The sequence below is a fragment of the Struthio camelus genome, chromosome W (assembly GCF_040807025.1).
Source record: "Struthio camelus isolate bStrCam1 chromosome W, bStrCam1.hap1, whole genome shotgun sequence".
Taxonomy (NCBI): Eukaryota; Metazoa; Chordata; class Aves; order Struthioniformes; family Struthionidae; genus Struthio; species Struthio camelus.
The window spans coordinates 9,967,204-9,986,709 of NC_090981.1; the positions used below are offsets into that span (position 1 = coordinate 9,967,204).

The 19,506-nt window shown below is 44.5% G+C and overlaps 1 protein-coding gene and 2 pseudogenes across 4 annotated transcripts in view; 1 reads left to right on the forward strand and 2 right to left on the reverse strand.

Annotated features, from left to right (window-relative positions):
* LOC104139558 (amyloid-beta A4 precursor protein-binding family A member 1) overlaps positions 1 to 7,913 on the forward strand; it is an 80,536-nt gene extending 72,623 nt beyond the window's left edge. The window contains exons 10-12 of one of the 4 annotated variants that reach the window (XM_068925369.1): positions 2,797 to 2,916; positions 3,573 to 3,713; positions 4,071 to 7,913. In XM_068925369.1, coding sequence (XP_068781470.1) covers positions 2,797 to 2,916; positions 3,573 to 3,713; positions 4,071 to 4,142 — 333 coding nt within the window. In that variant the 3' untranslated portion in view covers positions 4,143 to 7,913. The remainder of the gene's footprint in view (positions 1 to 2,796; positions 2,917 to 3,572; positions 3,714 to 4,070) is intronic. The other 3 variants (XM_068925371.1, XM_068925368.1, XM_068925370.1) reach the window with 3 other exon arrangements.
* Positions 7,914 to 12,080: 4,167 nt separating this feature from the next.
* On the reverse strand, positions 12,081 to 12,824 carry LOC138064221 (uncharacterized; annotated as a pseudogene).
* A 1,085-nt stretch (positions 12,825 to 13,909) lies between these two features.
* Positions 13,910 to 14,945, reverse strand: LOC138064222 (uncharacterized; annotated as a pseudogene).
* Between the last annotated feature and the right edge of the window lie 4,561 nt (positions 14,946 to 19,506).

The following is a 19,506-nucleotide window of genomic DNA, read 5'->3' on the forward strand; positions in this document are numbered from 1 at the left end:
GCAGTTTTCCTTTTGATGACCTTAAAGTAGAGGGCAAATTCTCTTTTATCTATTTTCTGAGCCTTGACAAGGGGGCTATGCATTTAGCTGCTTAGATCAGGGCACAGTGCAGGACTTCAGGCCCCAAGGGAATATTTGAATCCAAAAGGAAGATGCCTGTTATGATCTGGAGACACCTAAAACTTCACATGACAGTCTGAGACATAGGTGCCTAAAAATCTGCCTTGGTGCCATTTTAGCCATTTAAATGCTTCCTATGTTCTGGTTCCTAGAGAACTGAGACATTTTTTAAAAAGCTTGTTTTTTGAAAACAATTTTAAAAACTTTGAATTTAAAAGAAAAGTTAAGCATATTTATTCTCTGTAGAAACAACTTGAGTGTATTTGAAAGTGTAACGTTTCTCTGAACTTGGCTAAATGGTGAGATATTTTAATTGGACGAACTTTCTTCTAATTGACATGAGAGCATGTAAATGCAAAAAGCAGGTGAGTCAACTGGAAATGAAGAGTCTCTGGGGTAGCTGCAACATACAAGAGAATGGGTATTTAAACATCAAAGTTTCAGGAGGGGAAAAGATGCACCCCTTGAGAATGTGGGAGATTCAGCTAAATTGTGTTCTGGGTTACCTATTGAAATAGTCAATCACCACAGAACTGCTGCATGTTATAGCACGTAGACATGTAATGTAATGCTGTATCTGACTGTATAGAAATCCTTCTGTGTCCCTGTTAGGTAGTGGTGTTCTGCAGTAAAAAAAAAAGTTGTTTAGTAATTCACAAAATAAGTATGTCTTTGTTGCCCATGGATTCATTTCTTAATGCTTGAACAAAAAAATTTTCTCTAAAGACTTGATATTCTGGTTTCTGAAAAAGTAAACACCGTGCCCTGACAAGCAATAGATACTTAAGTCTCTGAGCCCAACTGTTTTGGATTCAGTGACTTCAAATGATACCCCATGAATGCAGTATATTAAAACCTTGATAAAAGCACTTTTTTTTTTTCCTGAAGGGGAAAAATGCCATCTTATTAAATATCTCTGTGCCAATTTCAGTGGAACAAAGCTCAACACTTTGAATACAAGCCCTTCATGTTATCTGCTTTGTCATACTTGTTTTTTATCCCATACCAGTTTTATTTCTAAAACTATGATGTATTCTCATACAGAAGGACTTTTGCTGTGAAGCATTAAGAATCTTCTGTATTTTCTCAAAACAAAAACAATTAAAGGGCCAACTTTGCTGTCTCCTGCCTTTAGAGGCCTTTTTTCATTGATAAATGAGGCTGTTGCCATAGGAACTGCTAGCCATTTATCTTTCTGTTAAGAAGGTAGTCCATGCATTCACAGGTCTTTATAGCCATGTATCTGAAGCTGTTTATGTAACATTTTTGGATAACACACAAATGAACCCCCAAATGAAACAGTCACCTAAGCATACATTTAAATGTTGCAGAAATATCTTAAGATTGCAAATTTTTTTAGCATGCTATAGGGACCCCTATGAAAAGATAAGCATTTTATATAGATGAGGAGTATATCTTGCAAGTATTTCACTTAATCTTATTTTTAAATTAGAGATGTAAGCCTTGCTGCTAATTGACTATAAACCAATTACAAACTGACAGAACTAGGAAGAAACTTTCCATGTGTGATGGTTATTCCTGAATTGTATTATGTTACTTATGTCTTTTTCAGAAGCATCTGGTTCTAACTACTATCAGAAACAGATTCAGAGACTGTGTGACTGTCATGTCCAGGCAGTTAGAGGCATTGACTGTTTGTCCCAGCAGAATGTCAGTCTCAAGTCAGTACCAAGTCTAGAGTTAGGCTCAACAAAATCAGCAGCAGTAAACTGCATGTGGAGATGTCAGTATAGTACTTAGCTGTAATAGGAATTATTTTTCTGAATGAAATCCTAATCTTGTTGAAGTCAGTGGCAGGCAACCCATTGATTTCAATGGGACCCATATTTCACTTTGTGCATATGAAGAAAATTCAAAGGCAGGCATTGGAATTGATAAATGTTAACATGAGGGAAGCTTTAAGCTACTGTACTCTTTACATAGCATCTCTTTCCTGTATGGGTTCTGCTTATTGAAGGCTAATCACATGTGTGAATGCAACATTTAAGAGTAATGTGTGTTCAATTCTGTATGTTGTAAAGAAAAAAATAATCTAACATTGGAGTTGTGGATCTACAAGAAAGAGCTCTGAATGCTTGAAATTGTGTAATGGTCAGACTCTGCAGTCATTTCCACTTTTATGATTGTGTTTTTCTTCTTCATTTTGTTCTTTTGGTAGCAAAGATTTCATGGTGGATATGATAATATTCAGTTTAGAAAAGAGGGGGAATATAAATGTGAGTATTGCTTATGCAAGCATTAGATGAGTAGGACTTGACATTCGCATTACAGAATTGAACATACCCCATCAGAAAAGCCACTTTTTTGTAACTATCTATCTTAACTGTATATTTAAAATTTCATTTCCCAGCCAGAATGTTTGGCAGTTTTTTGGTCAACTGCATAGACCTGCTTCTTTTTCTTTCCTTTGCTTCCTTTAGAAGAACAATTTGTGTTCTCAGATAAAGAAATTGCCAGCAGGAAGCTAGATTTCTTAAAATGACTCCATCAGCTTCTAGACAAGGACTGAGCATCCTATTGCTCATGTCTGGTATTCAGAAATCCTGTTCCAAAATGATGCATTAACATTCTAACTATTGTTTTTTCTAGTGCTCACATTAAATTGTTTCACCTCATTTTTGTCAGCATTATTCATGGTGATGGCATTTTTTGCAGGGTTTGAAAAACCAAGCCCAAGTTAAACTGAACATAGTTAGATGTCCTCCAGTAACCACAGTCTTGATCAGGAGACCTGACCTCAGATACCAGTTGGGCTTCAGTGTACAGAATGGGATTGTAAGTAGCTTCCAGACCTTCTGATGATGCTTTCGCATATGTGGAATTTTGCATATGTGGAGAATTACATTTTTTTCCTCACTGCAATAGGGGCTCAGTACACATGTTAAGTTTAAGATATAAAAGCTGAACTGGTCAAAGTTATTCTTCTTTGACTTTTTTCCCAGTCAAAGGTAAGAAAATAAACTTTATTTCATAACTTTAGAGTCAATCAGAAGAATAAAAAGGCTGTTTTAGGTTAAAGAAACAAAAGTGTATGGAGAAGGCTGCTTTCAGTCTGCATCATTTGTGTGTTTTGAGACCATTGTATGATTTCAAAAGGAGGAGTCTGTCTTTGATTCTCTTTTAATGCAAGGCATATGCGCTCTGAACTTTTTGTAAACTATGATTCTTTATGCACTCTTAATTTTTCAAACCACAGAGTTTCTGAAGTATAATACAAATAGCTTTTGGTAGATGAGTTCTTTTGCTCTTGGAAGAGAATGTGTAGTACTTGATTACTAATAAATGCTACTTTGAATCAGTAATCCACTACGTTTTAGACTTTGTTGCAGACACATGTATTTAAATATTGTATTATAATTTGCAGACAAATGTATAATCTAAAGCCTCTGTTCCAAATCAAAATCTTGATAATTTTGTCCTTTCCCTTCCAGATCTGTAGCCTTATGAGAGGAGGTATAGCAGAGCGAGGAGGAGTGCGAGTTGGTCATCGAATCATTGAAATCAATGGGCAAAGTGTTGTAGCAACACCTCATGAGAAAATTGTTCACATTCTCTCAAATGCTGTTGGTGAGGTAGGAGCAGGCAGTGTGCCTAGACAGTATTGCACGTTTCATCATCATTGCCTCTTTTGGCTTGTTACTTTTCAAACATAAATACTAGAAGTGAGAGTGAGAATTACCAAGGTTTCTTTTATTATTGAAATGCCCACATCTTCAGATAAAATTGAGATGGTGGGTGGATACTCGATACCTTAGAGAATCCCCTTCCCCCAGACCTTAGTATGAGTATGAAAATTCTCAGGCTTTTCCCTTTTGTCCTATGTTACCTCAGCTAGTTTCTTCCCCAGTGCTCCCTAGGCTATGGGATGCTCATGTTTTGGGCAATATGCCTAATAAGTGTATTGATTAAGTTGTCTTATTGCCTTGTAGATTCATATGAAGACCATGCCAGCTGCCATGTACAGACTGTTGACTGCACAAGAGCAACCAGTTTATATCTAAGGCTGACACCTTACCTTCACAACGTGCATGGGGGATGTTTTTCCTCATTAGTGCTTGTGTTTCTACTGCTGCATTTGTGTCTGCAGAGACATTTCTCTCTCTCCCCAACATTTGCTCTGTATGGAGGGGGAGGGGAAATATATCCATGAGACTTTTTAGTTGCATCTCTTTACAAGTAAAGCTTTACGCAATTCCACACACACACACACACAAGATAAATAACAGCAGCAATGTCCATAGTAGGATTCACAAAAAAGAAGAGTTACATGCCTATGAAGAATGAGTAAATGATTGTTCAAATGCACACCTTTTAATTCTCATTTATCAGTTCTTCAGGAGGGGGGAATGATCTCTAAATATCCAGCAAGACTAATATTGAGGGGCTATACTGAGAAGCTATACTTTCTAAACTCTTAATTCCAGATTTGGTGCACACAGCTGTGCATTGGTGTATATAGACTTTTTTTTAAATTGTGCTCAATTGCTTAATATTTATGAAGCTTGAAAATAATAGGTCTGCACACTGTTCTAAGTAATTTTGTTACTCTGAGCCAGTTTTTTGTCAAAAGATTTGTCTAATTTTAGTGACTTTTTTCTTTAGACATAGATAAATGGGAGAAGTAAAGATAACGTAGGAATAAATTTATTTTGTTATATAAGTTAATTTGTGATTTGTTTTTTCCATATGACACTTAGAGGATATGTGTGAGTACTATACAAACTTGTATGAAGAAGAAATGTAGAGATGTATGAAATCCAGGATTTGCTTGGTCTATAACCAATAATCAATGTCAGGGACAAAGGAGGAAAAATAGTTAAAGAATAAAGCAGCAGGTGGCTGTTTTTTCCTCAGGAAGAAGAAAATGCTCTGTTGTATGTAGCTACATTCTGTCAGTACTGCATACTGATGTTTACACTGAAATTGAAACATATATTTAGACCAGGCTGATGCCTTGAATTTTTTGGAAGCAACAGTTTCTGCTGTGTTGTACTGTGATATAAAGGCTCAATGTAATTAAAAATAAGACCAGGACGCACATGGAAAAAAAATCCCAGCCTTCTCACTTAAAACTGCTCACAGTCATTGGTTTCTCAATCATTGTGGAATTGACTGAAGGAAGTTCCATCTAAACCTGAGGAAAAACTTCTTTACTGTGAGGGTGACAGAGCATTGGAACAGGTTGCCCAGAGAGGTAGTGGAGTCTCCTTCGCTGGAGATATTCAAAACCCACCTGGATGTGATCCTGGGAAATGTGCTCTAGGGGACCCTGCTTGAGCAGGGAGGTTGGACTAGATGATCTCCAGAGGTCCCTTCCAACCTAAACCATTCTGTGATTCTGTGATTCTGTGTGATTGTGCATTGCATTGTGTTTGGAGACTAGTAATGATACCTGGACTTTACTCCAGAGATACCACGGATGTATGTGTGTGTGTAGACATGCACAGTTCTGTTGATGAGAACTATAAAAACTATGTTTCTATCTGAGCACTTGGTTTCCATCTGTGGTCAGAGGTACGTTTTTTGCCTTTCAGAAACCATGGACATACATGAGCTAGAGAGAGAGAACTAGACAGAGAGTGAGAAAATAAGCTTTATAGTTGAATGGACAGTAAATATTTAAGGGAGATAATGGAATGGAGCATAAGCTATTGTAGTAAGTGAATATGTTTTAGTGTGAAAGTAGTATACAGTGACTTGAGTTACTGCAGTTCTTGTTGTGTAATTTAATCTCGATCTCTGGAATAGCAGATTTTGCAAGAAAAGAGTATTAGTATTCTAGGTTAGTATTTACCTCTGCTATCAGACTGCTGTAAATAGATTGTGAATGACTTGTGAGTAGTTTTTAACTGTATACATCTGACTTATGGAGATCATTTGAAATTTTTTCACAACTTTCTATAAAAAGTAATATATGTAAATATGATATATAACCATATACAGTTTAGTAGATTATATATAGTGCAGCCTTTCCATAAGTTGCCTGAGGAAACTCATCAAAGTCTTGAAGAAAGTTATCACACTTCTGATTTCTTCTGTGTTTTACACCTTCAGCGTCACTTGTTGCTTTTGTGGTTCTATCCAACTCGCGTTGAGGGGTCTTCCCATTGACTTCAGTGGGAGATGAAGAAAACCTAAGTGTACAAAAGTATATGGAGTTGAAACAATTGTTTATTTAAAAAGAAGGCTGTTATCCTGCAATCAAGATTATACCTAGTAATAAGCACCTGAGTACCTAACACATTTACTTCCTGGTGAACAGACGCTTAAAGCTAAGCATGTGAATGCTTGCAGGATTGGAGCCTAGTGAAGAATCTTTGTTGTTCCAGTTGCAATATGTGTATAAAATTTCTACACTGAGAGGCTTCCTGTGTGTGTATGTGTGCATGCGTGCACTCCTGATAAGTCTTGCAAACAATCCCACCAGTTTAGCTTATAAAAGTAAAGATTGTTGCAAGAAAAATGAGCTCAAAAGGAAGAGTTGGCACTTTTCTACAGTAGTGCAGCAGTTCATTAGATTAGGTGTGTGAATTCTCCATGGGTACAAAGGAACAAACTGTCATTTTACATTCCCTCTTCTGTAAAAGGTCCAAAAAGTTTTTTTGTTCTTCAGTGCTTCATATAGTCTTATTAACTCTTCAATGGTTACATTAAAGATGAAACATTAGCAAGTTTCCCACTTGTTTTGAATCTCATTCTGATTTGAGATTTGGTTGGAATTTCCAGATTTGTTCTGTGTTTTTTTTTCCTTAATTTTCTAAATGAAATCAGTTTCTGAAGATGACAATGTGCATGAGATCTCTTGTACATATTTTGTGCAGTACCTAGACTCTCTTGTACTATTGTTCTGTATAGAGGATGAACGGAAATTATTATAAAGCATTGGGAAAGACATAGTATTGTATTTGTAACAATATTGTTCCTTGTAACACTGAACTTGATCTCCCGAGAGCCTAGAATATTGATATTGCACATCTGAATGTAATTTCTCTGATGTTTTTTGTCACAGGTCTTTGACCCTTTCTCTGTAATGAAGCTGCAGTGGTTCAATGGGGGGGGGTGAGTTTGGGGGTGTTGGGGGGGGAAGAGGAGTTTGGATTTTGGGGATGGGGGATTGCCAGCTATTTTGGTGTGATGTATTTACTGTGCTACATTCCTTTATTTAGCAGAGCAGTAATGTCTGTAAGAATTACAACAATAAAATACAGAACAAAAATACCTCAGACAAGGCTGAGACTTTGCTAATATTTATTTAGGAAGTGGCTTGCCAGTACTGCATGTATGTATGCTTAGGTGTCCAAATTCCTCTTTTGCGACTTAGTTTGCAGTAATGGTATATGTGCATCTGCAGACTCAAACCTATAATATTAACTAAGTATTTAAAACACCATTGTTTTAGGGTAATAAATGACATAACTGCTCCTAAATTATATCAGTTCCTTAGCTAAGGTTGTGTCCCAGCTTTCATTTTTTATTCTTGCCATGTGTGGATCTTAAAAAAATATGTGTATTATTTAAACATGTCATCCATATGACAAATATTATTTCATTGTCCAACTTTAAATGCATCTTTCATTAAAAAACAGCTTATTTCCCATATTACAAATACTTAAGCCACTATCCTCTTTCCAAAGTCTTCAGTATGATGTAGTCTTAACACCTAACACAACTTGAATAAGAACTATCTAGTTGTAATATGTTTGACCTTAGAACAAATGCTGGGACTGCCTGCGTGAAGACTGAAAAATATTTGTATTAAAGTTTGAATTATGAACAACATAAAGGTATTTGAGAGTTATGCACAAAGATTCTCTTATTAAAAAAAAATTAAGGCATAAGAACATCATGGAAACATGCCACAGAATTTAAATTCAGGGGCAGATACAATTCATGGAGCATACACGTTATAACAGTACAGGGTGAGAAATCAAAAGGCTGGTGTAGTGAGGACACCTGCAGAAGATCTGGTAAGGAGCCAGGTGACTGGCTGAGTACATGATAGCAGCCCCAGGGTGTGAAACTACACACTGACTGAATTCCCAGCAGGGCCAGGCATGCATATTCCATTTTGTCAACAATGTCTAGCTGCTTTCCAGCCAGTAGCGACTCAAGGTTAGCACAGCTGAGATAAGCAAATAGCTCTAGTAGATTTAAGGGGCCCTCGGGATACCACGAGTCAAGTTCTGCCTGGGCATCTGACCCATGCCTCCAGCTGCCTCCCATCAGCAACCCCTCCACACAGTTCCCCACAGTTCCCCTGCACAGCCTGGTGTGCTAGCCCTTCATTAAATCAACCCTGTTTAACCCCTCATGAACCTTGAGTGTCTCTCTCCACCAGGATCTGACCCTCCCTTGCCCACCTTGCAGTCACAGATGGTTGATGAATATTTCCAGCTCTGATATCTACAGAACTTCTAAATTTTCTTGTACCCGAAAAGAAGGACCGTGAAGTAAATCAATCAAGAGTCAACAAGGGAGTATCTCAAAAAGTTTTCATAGACCTTTCTGTGAACAACAGGTCATAAGGAATATTTTGAGGCTTATTCTTTTGTATATGAACATTCATAGTGGTAGCTTGCCCTACTTGATTATTTCACACATTCATTCACCCTGCCCCCACCCAGGTCACATCACTACATCGTGACTTCCCTTCCCATCAGGCAGATCACTGCTGGTCCAGGAAGGTGAGACTGAAGGTCAGGTCCATGCTGTGCAGCTGCTTGCAGTTACCACTCTTGGGCATTACCAGCATTGCTGGACATCCCAAAGCATTTGTCTCTATAGTTCACCTCCATTTCCCAGATCTTCCCAACTTCCAGGTTCCATCCTCCAGCTAGGAAGTTCACCACCTTCTTTCCAGGCTCTCAAGTCCCTTGGTCTTCCCTGATCTAAATGGTCGACATGTCACATGATCAACCTCCTAATTGGTGGTTCTTCCTCATGTCTCTATTAAAGGGAAGATTCAGGACCTGCCACTTTTAGTCCAGATGTTATCAAAAAAGTTGTAGCTAGCAAGTAGCTGGCTTGTCCTTGAGAGTTCAAAAGTTCAGTTTTAGACAGCGTGACTGCAAGACAGGAAATGGAGGGTCAGATACCAACGTAGAGAGACACTCAGGCATGTGAGGGGTTAAACAAAGTAGATTTAATGAAGGACTTATGCTCCAAACTGCGGACCCCCAGGAACCATGCAGAGAGGTCGCTGATGGGAGGCTGCTGGAGGCAAGGGTCGGATGCCCAGGTGGGATGTCCAGGCAGGACTCCCCCTGTGTATCCTGAGGGCCCCTCCGCCGCAGGTCGGCTCACCCTTTCTTTGTGGTTCACATTTACTCACCTGTTTCCCAGCTGCCCACCTCTGCTAACAGAGGACGCCTCTGCTACCCGGGAGAGCAGCGCTGCGGCCTCCCCCACTGTGCCCGGCCCCCCAATCACAGGTAGCACCATCGCTTTAAGATGCAGGGGGGGGCGGGTGGTTCGCAGCACCCTACTCCAGATGGTTTTGCTCATGGGGATCTGATCTGGTCCGGTAAGCTCGGGGGAGTAAATTCCGGACAGCATTCCTGATTGCCGCAGCCGGTTCATTCCTGCCGCGATAGCGGTCCACCCGGTGAGCCCGTCATCGATGTCCGCGGCAGTCGGCCAGGTTAACCGCGCCGCGCCCAGCACCCACTCCATTAGGGAGGGGGGAACATTTCGGCTTTGCTACTGCGGGGTATGGAGGGTGTCGCGCAGCCTGGGATCCTGGGGCATGGCCCCCGTCCCATCGAGCTCCCCTCTAGTAAAATAAACCGCAACCGCCCCATCATCCCGCAGCCTCAACAGCCACTCTAACAACCCTTCATGGGGCTGCTGCTGGTAGCGCCCCTGCACATCCTGCAGCTCTGACGCTTTAAAATCGCGAGTAGTTGTGGTCCCTTGCAGATGGGCTGCGCTCGGTCCGGTAAGCGGCTGCGCTGCCCCCTCATGCTCGGGGTCTGACTCCGAGCTGGGGCTCGTCAGGGCCCCAGATGTTGCCATCCCAAGTTTCCGGATCCCCATCCGCTTTTTGCACCAGTGCCCACACTGCCAGGGATGGAAATCTCGTCGCCTCCCTGTCACCGCCGGCGATTTGCAATGTGGGCAGCCACAACAGCACACTGGTGCTCCAGCTTCTCGGCTTGACCCATGGTTGCAGTTGTGACCTCCTGGGACAGCTGGCAAGCCTCCTTAGCAGCTTCGAGACCGCTTTCCACCTGCCCGTTTCGCTGGCGCTGCGTCAGCAACGCCTCGTCCGGGGTGCGGAGCGCAGTCAGCGAGACCCACCCCAGATCCCCCGCTGCCTTTAGCTCTGGCCACGCTGTGAGGGCGACCTGCCCCACCAGCTCGCGAGCCACAGGTGCCCATCGACCCGTAGTGGGCCACCCGGGAACACAGCTCCCCGCCTCCCCCTTGTCCTTTCACCCCCCAAAGAGACATCTCCGCACTGGTATCCTGCTGGCTACGCCAAATGTGACTGCAAGGTGGGCAAGGGAGGGTCGGATCCCGGTGGAGAGAGGCACTCAAGGTTCATGTTTCAATCAGTGTAGAGAGCACACTCTGGGGCTGCTATCATGTACTCTGCTAGTCACTGACTCCTTGCCAGGTCTTCCACAGGTGTCCTCTCTACAGCTAGCATGACTAGAATGCTGCAATGGATGGATACAGGCTCTTCAGGAAGGACAGGCCAGGAAGGCAAGGAGAGGGAGTCACCCTTTATGTGAGAGAGCAGTGGGAATGCGTGGAGCTCTGCCTAGGGAGTGGATGATGAGCAGGTTCGAGAGCTTATGGCTAAGGGTTAAGGGGCAGACTAACATGGGTGACACTGTTTTGGGTGTTTGCTACAGGCCACCTGATCAGGAAGAGGAAGTAGATGAGGCCTTCTACAGACTGCTGGAAGTAGCCTCATGTTCGCAGGCCCTGGTCCTCATGGGAGACTTGAACCACCCCAATACCTGCTGGAGGAACAACACAGCAGGACACAAGCAATCCAGGAAGTTTCTGGAGCGCATCAGTGACAACTACCTGATACAGGTGATGGAGGAGCCAACGAGCATATGTGCTCTGCTGGACCTTGTACTTACAAACAAGGAAGGGTTGGAGACCTGAAAGTCGAGGGCAGCCTTGACTGCAGTGACCATGAGATGGTGGAGTTCAGGATCCTGGGAGGAGGAAGCAGGGCAATAAGTAAGATTGCAACCCTGGACTTCAGGAGAGCTAACTTTGGCCTCCTCAATAATGCCGAGCTAGGGTTAATATCTAGGAACACAAGTACTCACAAAACCACGGATGCTAGGCAGGCTTGCAGGAACCAGAGCATGGTTTCTTTAGGTGAGTGACTCAGACCAGCTGATGGGCTTGGGGAATTCCAAATTCCCCAGTCAGATAGGTCCCTTCTATTCCTTGAATCTGGATAGCACTATCTAGACTCCTGAGCCCATTATCACCTTGTTACATCCTTCAGGGCATTTTCTTTCCTGGGGTTTTGCAATCCTATGCATAAGATCCTTTGTCACCTTGTGATTACTAGAGGGGGTGCTAGATGGGTGATTACAGCATGAGGCAATATTAACCTAGAGTTGCCTTACATTTTCACTCCTTGCTTATGCGACTCAACAGGGAAAGGGTGGTTTTCTTGTCGTGATGGCATAAGGCCAGGACTGATGTCAATGCCACCCACTTCCCCATGGGTGTTTAGCTAGGAAGAGTGCCTGATTATAAAGTTGGTTGGGTGGCAAAGGGCTGGGCTGAGTCAAGGTAGTTAAGAATATGGCATGCTGAGAAACCATTAAAATAGTGCAAGCTAAAAACCAAATGCGAATATACAATTTATTAAAACAAGCAAAAGTCCACACAAAACGAGGATGATTGATAACTAGGGGATGAAGCAAGGTATTTAGTATCCCTGTTTCAGTAGAAGACCCATCCTAGGAGAGATTTCCACCATGTCTGGCAATTTTCTGGACACATACTGGTATTTGTGTGATTTCTGTGATATCATGGTGGATAGTAATTAAAATTTGTTGCGCTTGATCTTTCACCTGCCTTAATAACTGTTGCAAGTCCATATGCTGTAACAGATGTTCAATCAATGATAGGTTCATACCAATAGGGGTAGGGATGATATGGTGATAGAGGGTATAATTGGTAGACAATAATTGATGAGTAACAATTGGAGTGGTATAGATAAAATCACATCTGGATAGCATAGTAAAACTACAAATACATAGGTTAGTATTCTTAGGTAAGATGTGATTAATCATAGAGTCAATATATACAAAAGGACACAAAGACTGTAAACATATGCAGCCATTTCCAGTGTAAACAAGTATGGTCTTGGTGTGTTCGTCAGGATGTATTGCAAAATGACAAACTCCGCTGGGGGTATTAAGGCACACATCAGAAGTTCTAAGGGAATCCCCTTTGCACATGAACCCCAGTCCTTGTTCAGGGATGCAATCCTCGATGTCTACGGATTACCATGCCTTGACTTCCCACTCGGCCCACTGTCAGTGATCCATGGAATAGATCACAGATCTGGCTTGGTGTAGGCCCAGGGATACAATGGGGTAGATTCGCTCAGTGGTAGCATTTTGTACAGTTAGTACACAGGTGATGGATAAATCCATATCTGCATCATAGGTAAAGTTCACCATGCGCTACCAGGCTTGTAATTGTCATTTGGTGGCATTATCCTAGATCACAGAATCACAGAATCACAGAATCGTTTAGGTTGGAAGGGACCTCTGGAGATCATCTAGTCCAACCTCCCTGCTCAAGCAGGGTCACCTAGAGCATATTGCCCAGGATCACATCCAGACGGGTTTTGAATATCTCCAGCGAAGGAGACTCCACCACCTCTCTGGGCAACCTGTTCCAATGCTCTGTCACCCTCACAGTGAAGAAGTTTTTTCTCAGGTTCAGATGGAACTTCCTGTGGTTCAGTTTCTGCCCATTGCCTCTTGTCCTGTTGCTGGGCACCACGGAGAAGACACTGGCCTCATCCTCTTGACACTCCCCCTTCAGATACTTGTACACGTTGATGAGATCCCCTCTCAATCTTCTCTTCTCCAGGCTGAACAGGCCCAGCTCTTGCAGTCTTTCTTCATAGGAGAGATGCTCCAGCCCTCTAATCATCTTGGTAGCCCTCCGCTGGACTCTCTCCAGGAGTGCCATGTCTCTCTTGTACTGGGGAGCCCAGAACTGGACACAGGACTCCAGGTGAGGCCTCACCAGGGCTGAGTAGAGGGGCAGGATCACCTCCCTCGACCTGCTGGCAACACTCTGCCTAATGCACCCTAGGATCCCATTGGCCTTCTTGGCCACCAGGGCACACTGCTGGCTCATGTTTAACTTGTTGTCCACCAGCACTCCCAGGTCCTTCTCTGCAGAGCTACTTTCCAACAGGTCAGTCCCCAGCCTGTACTGGTGCATGGGATTATTCCTGCCTAGGTGCAGGACCTTGCACTTGCCTTTGTTGAACTTCATGAGGTTCCTCTCCGCCCACCTCTCCAGCCTGTCCAGGTCCCTCTGAATGGCAGCACAGTCTTCTGGTGTGTTAGCCTCTCCCCCCAGTTTAGTATCATCAGCAAACTTGCTGAGGGTGCACTCTGTCCCTTCCTCCAGGTCATTGAGGAATACATTGAACAAGACTGGACCCAGGACTGACCCCTGGGGGACACCACTAGCCACAGGCCTCCAACTTGACTCTGCGCCATTCACCACAACCCTCTGAGCTCGGCCATCCAGCCAGTTCTCAATCCACCTCACTGTCCACCTCACTGATGATTTTATGGATTTCAGTGGGTAGAACCCCACTGTCACCTTCCCTTAGGATTCCAGCTACAGCTGCTTGGACCTATGTTTGGGCCTGGTGGCAGCTCAAGGCTAAGGAAACGTTCCTTTGGGTTGTCCCTAAGGTGTTTAGTAATAGAATGCAGTTGTCATGATTCAGACGTTCCCATAAAGGGAGGGTGTTTGTTGTTAACTATTGTTCCATTCCTAACTTAGATAATGAGGACTGTAAGGAGATGTGAAGGTTTTGCAGTGTGGTAACCATTGCGTCTAGTTTATTAGCTAGGATTTCTGCGTCAACACTGTTGAGTACCCCATGCCCATCCCTAAATAGCCTGTAAGATCTCTATGTGTTTGAGAGTTCTGTTGGGGTACAGTACGGCACCAAGCTAACCACCCTACATGACCTGTGGCTGAAAAGGGGGTACGCTGTGGGTTTACTCTTGATATGTTGGTCAATAGTGTCAATTCTATCCATTGCAGGGATCAGTTGGGATCTAGGAGTAATTGTCGCATATGATTTTTTCCGGATCACGTAGGGACCTACTTCTGTGATGATGGGGAAAGAGTTGGGGGAGTGAGTTGGGAAAGATAGTTGAAAGAGTAAGAGACACAGCCGTTGTGGCTGTGGGAAGGAAAGTGGGAGACCGTCTTGGAAGTAAGGGGTTGATTTTAATCTTGAAGGCGAGACCTACTGGGTCTTCTGCCCAAAGGCAGACTATTTCAACAGGGTGGGAAAGTGTAAAAGTTATACTACAAACGGCTTGGCGTAGACAGATGACCCGTTGACTAGCAGTCCTCTGCTGGGCTGGTCCTTTGACCGATATGTGGGTGTTCCCCATCAAATGGTTGACAATCTTGCAACTTACAATGATGTTTCATCCTTGGGGTATTGAGGAATAATATTGTCTTAAAGAAGGATCCCATACGGGGGTACTGTGGGTTTCTCCTTCTACCTGTAGTAGTGTGGTGAGGTTCTGTGTGCCAGGGTTTCCCATTTGTCCCGTAAATTTAGTAAACCAGGAGTCACCAGAGGTATGGATTTCCCAGAAGGAGCGTGGATGAAAGTTATGAGGATAACAGAATCACAGAATGGTTGAGGTAGGAAGGGACCTCTGGAGATCACACAGTCCAACCCCCCTGCTCAATCAGGGTCACCTAGAGCAGGCTGCCCAGGACCCTGTCCAGATGGCTTTTGAATATCTCCAGGGATGGAGACACCACAACCTCTCTGGGCAACCAGGTCCAGTGCTCTGTCACCCGCACAGGAAAGAAGTTTTTCCTCATGTTCAGATGGAACTGCCTGTGTTTTAGTTTGTGCCCATTGCCTCTTGTCCTGTCACTTGGCACCACTGAGAAGAGACTGGCCTCATCCTCTTGACATCCTCCCTTCAGATACTTGTACACATTGATCAGATCCCCCCTCAGTCTTCTCTTCTCCAGGCTGAACAGGCCCAGCTCTCTCAGCCTTTCCTCATAGGAGAGATGCTCCAGTCCCCTCATCATCTTTGCAGCCCTCCGCTGGACTCTCTCCAGTAGTGCCATGTCTCTCTTGTCCTGGGGAGCCCAGAACTGGAGACAGCACTCCAGGTGAGGCCTCACCAGGGCTGAGTAGAGGGGCAGGATCACCTCCCTCGACCTGCTGGCAACACTCTGCCTAATGCAGCCCAGGATACCCTTGGCCTTCTTGGCCACAAGGGCACACTGCTGGCTCATGGTCAACTTGTTGTCCACCAGCACTCCCAGGTCCTTCTCTGCAGAGCTGCTTTCCAGCAGGTCAGCCCCCAGCCTGTACTGGTGCATGGGGCTATTTCTCCCTAGGGGCAGGACCCTGCACTTGCCTTTGTTGAACTTCATGAGGTTCCCCTCTGCCCATCTCTCCAGCCTGTCCAGGTCCCTCTGAATGGCAGCACAGCCTTCTGGTGTGTCAGCCTCTCCCTCCAGTTTAGTATCATCAGCAAACTTGCTGAGGGTGCACTCTGTCCCTTCCTCCAGGTCATCGATGAATACATTGAACAAGACTGGACCCAGGACTGACCCCTGGGGGACACCACTAGTGACTGGCCTCCAACTAGACTTTGCACTGCTGACCACAACCCTCTGAGCTCGGCCATCCAGCCGGGTCTCAATCCACCTCACTGTCCACTCATCCAACCCACACTTCCTGAGCTTACCTAGGAGGATGTGATGGGAGACAGTGTCAAAAGCCTTGCTGAAGTCCAGGGAGACAACATCCACTGCTCTGCCCTCATCTACCCAGCCAGTCATTCCGTCATAGAAGGCTATCAGATTGGTCAAGCATGATTTCCCTTTGGTGAATCCATGCTGACTACTCCTGATCACCTTCTTGTCCTCCAGATGCTTAGTGATGACCTCCAGGAGGAGCTGTTCCACCACCTTTCCAGGGATGGAGGTGAGGCTGACAGGCCTGTAGTTCCCTGGCTCCTCCTTCTTGCCCTTTTTGAAGACTGGGGTGACACTGGCTTCCTTCCAGTCCTCAGGCACCTCTCCTGATCTCCAGGACCTTTCAAAGATGATGGAGAGTGGCCTAGCAAGAATATCCGCCAGCTCCCTCAGCACTCGTGGGTGCATCCCATCAGGGCCCATGGATTTATGGATGTCAAGTTTGGACAAAAGATCTCTAACCTGATCCTCCTCGACCAAGGGAGAGTCTTCCTTTCTCCAGCCTTCCTCTCTTGTCCCCAAGGTCTGGAATTCCTGAGGACTGGCCTTAGCAGTGAAGACTGAAGCAAAGGCAGCATTCAATATCTCTGCCTTCTCTGTATCCTTCGTCACCAGGGCACCCACCCCATTCAGCAGTGGGCCCACGTTTTCCCTAGTCTTCCTTTTGCTATTGATGTATTTGAAGAAGCCCTTCTTGTTGTCCTTGACATCCCTTGCCAGATTTAATTCCAAATGGGCCTTGGCCTTCCTTGTCACATCCCTGCATATTCTGACAATGTTCCTGGTGTGCTCCTGGACCTTGTACTAACAAACAAGGAAAGGCTGGTTGGAGATTTGAAGGTTGGGGGCAGCCTCGGCTGCAGTGACCATGAGAAGGTGGAGTTCAGGATCCTACAAGGAGGGAGCAGTAGCAGTTCTGCGGTCCAGGCTGGATGTTTGTGCTAGAGCTTTCTCAGTTTCAGCTGCTACTACTGGGCTGTGATCAGCTTTGTCTCATCATCATCTGCTTCCACCTCTCTGAGCGCAGCAGTGGCATCTGCACAGGCATTCTACACAGCTGCTGCTGTGGGATAGGTAGAGTGAGAATCAACATGGCCTACAGTTAAGGTGTGGTAATGAGCATAGTCCCAGATTTCTTCCCAGAGGGGGTGGTCCCAAATTTCCCCAGTGCAGGTTTGGAAGGAGCATGCCTTCCAAGAGGAATGCCAACAAGTGCACCCAGTGAAAACAGCCCAGGATTCTGTATATAGAGTGTGGGCAGAAGAACAAATGGCTAAACAGTGGGCTAAGAGTTCAGCCATCTGGGCACTACCTCTACAATCAGCTGTAATGACTTGGCCATCTGTAGTGTGGATGGCAGCAGCATGCCCAAACCAAACATTATTGCAGAAAATTGCAGAGCCATCAGTAAACCAAATACCCTCATGCAGGGTGGTGAATTGGAGGGCAGGCTTCTTTAATAGGTGAGTCTGGGGGACTCATCATCTAAAACAGGATAGGGAAAAGATAGTGGAGCGAGGATAAAATGGTTGTGACCTAGAAGGCAAACTCGGTCAGTGATGGCACAGATACTGAGGCCCAAGTGTTGAACTGCGATGGGTTGTGCATGTCCCTCTGGAAAGAGAACGTTGCAAAGGACATCACGGGGAATGGGATGCAAAACTTTAAGTCTGAGAGGCGTTTTCCCTCCTGGGGTTTTGCAACTCTCTGTGCATAGGGGCCTTTGTCACCTTTTGGTTATCAGGTGATGTGATTGCAAGGCAGGAAAGGGAGGGTCAGATACCAGCATAGTGCAACACTCAAGGTTCATGTGGGGTTAAACAGGATAGATTTAATGAAGGGCTTGCACTCCAGGCTGTGCGGGGAGCCCCAGGAACCGTGTGGAGGGGTCGCTGATGGGAGGCTGCTGAACACGTGGGTCAGACACCCAGGCGGGACTCACTTGCGTATCCTGAGGGCCCCCTTAAATCTACTAGAACTATTTCCTTATCTCAGCTGTGCTAACCTTGAGTAGCTGCTGTCCAGGAAGCAGCTAGACATTGCTGACAAAATGGAACATACATGCCTGGCCCTGACAAGAATCTGGTCAGTGTGCAGTTTCACATGCTGGGGCTGCTACCATGTACTCTGCCAGTCACTGACTCCTCGCCAGATCTTCTGCAGGTGTTCTCAATACAGGTGGTTACTGGAGAGGGTGCTAGACAGGTGATTGCAGCATGTGGCAATATTAGCCTAGAGTTGTCTTACAGCAGGATGATTAAATAGTCCTGCCATTTTAAATGTAAATGTAAATCTAGTCCAAACCCTTGCTCAAAGCAGATTTAATTAAATCATATTGCACACAGACTTGCCCAGTTGAGTCTGAGATGGAGTGTCTTCCATCTCCAAGGATGGAAGTTCTAAAGCCTCTATGGGGCCCTTTTCCAGTACTTGACCAGTGTCATGCTTTTAAAAAAAAAAATCCTAATATCTACCTGGGATTTCCCATGTTCCAACTTGTGTCTGTTGCTTCTTGTGGCATTACTGTGCAGCTCTGGGAAGAGTCTAGCACTGAATTCTCTGTATCCTATGATCAAGTAGTTGTAGACAGCAATAAGGTCTCCCCTTAGTCTTCTCTTCTTCAGGCTGAACAAACCCAGATCTCTCAGCCTCTCATATCACGTGTTCCAGCCCCTGGAGTGGACTCACTCCAGTATGTCCTGTCTCTCTTGTACTGGGGAGCCCAAAACTGGACACAGAACTCCAAATATGAGCTCACCTCCCTCAACCTGCTGGCTAAGTTCTTACTAATATAGTCCATTATGTGGCTGGCCTACTTTGCTGCTGCCTCATGTTCAGCTTGTCCACCAGAACCCCCCAGGACCTCTTCTGCAGAGCTGCTTCCTAGCCAGTTGGCCCCAGCCTGTATTGTTGTATGGAGTTATTTCAGCCCAGCTGCAAGAACTTTGAACTCAAACGAGGTTCCTGTCAACTCATTTCTCCAGCCTGTCTGGGTCCCTCTGAATAGCAGTCCTGTCCTCCAGCATATTAGCTGCTCCTTCCCAATTTGGGGTTGATATTTAACATAATCATTAGGCAAAATTCTTACCAGAAAAAAACCCACAAAGTTTTAAAGTGAGTTTAAATTAAGCTTGTTTAAAAGAAGAAATTGTGCACTTCGGCTCATGAAAGCAGATAAAATGCTTAATCTGTACACCTAGAATTGATATTTTATTTTTCATGCCTGATAAAGACAGTTAAGGCTATTACTGATATACTGACATATTCTGCTCTTGTAAAAACAAAACAAGTTAAAACTTCTTTTTTCATCTTCTCCCATTCCAGTACTGCTCCCAGTAGCTGTAACAGCTTTTACCCTGGCATTCGACTCAATGT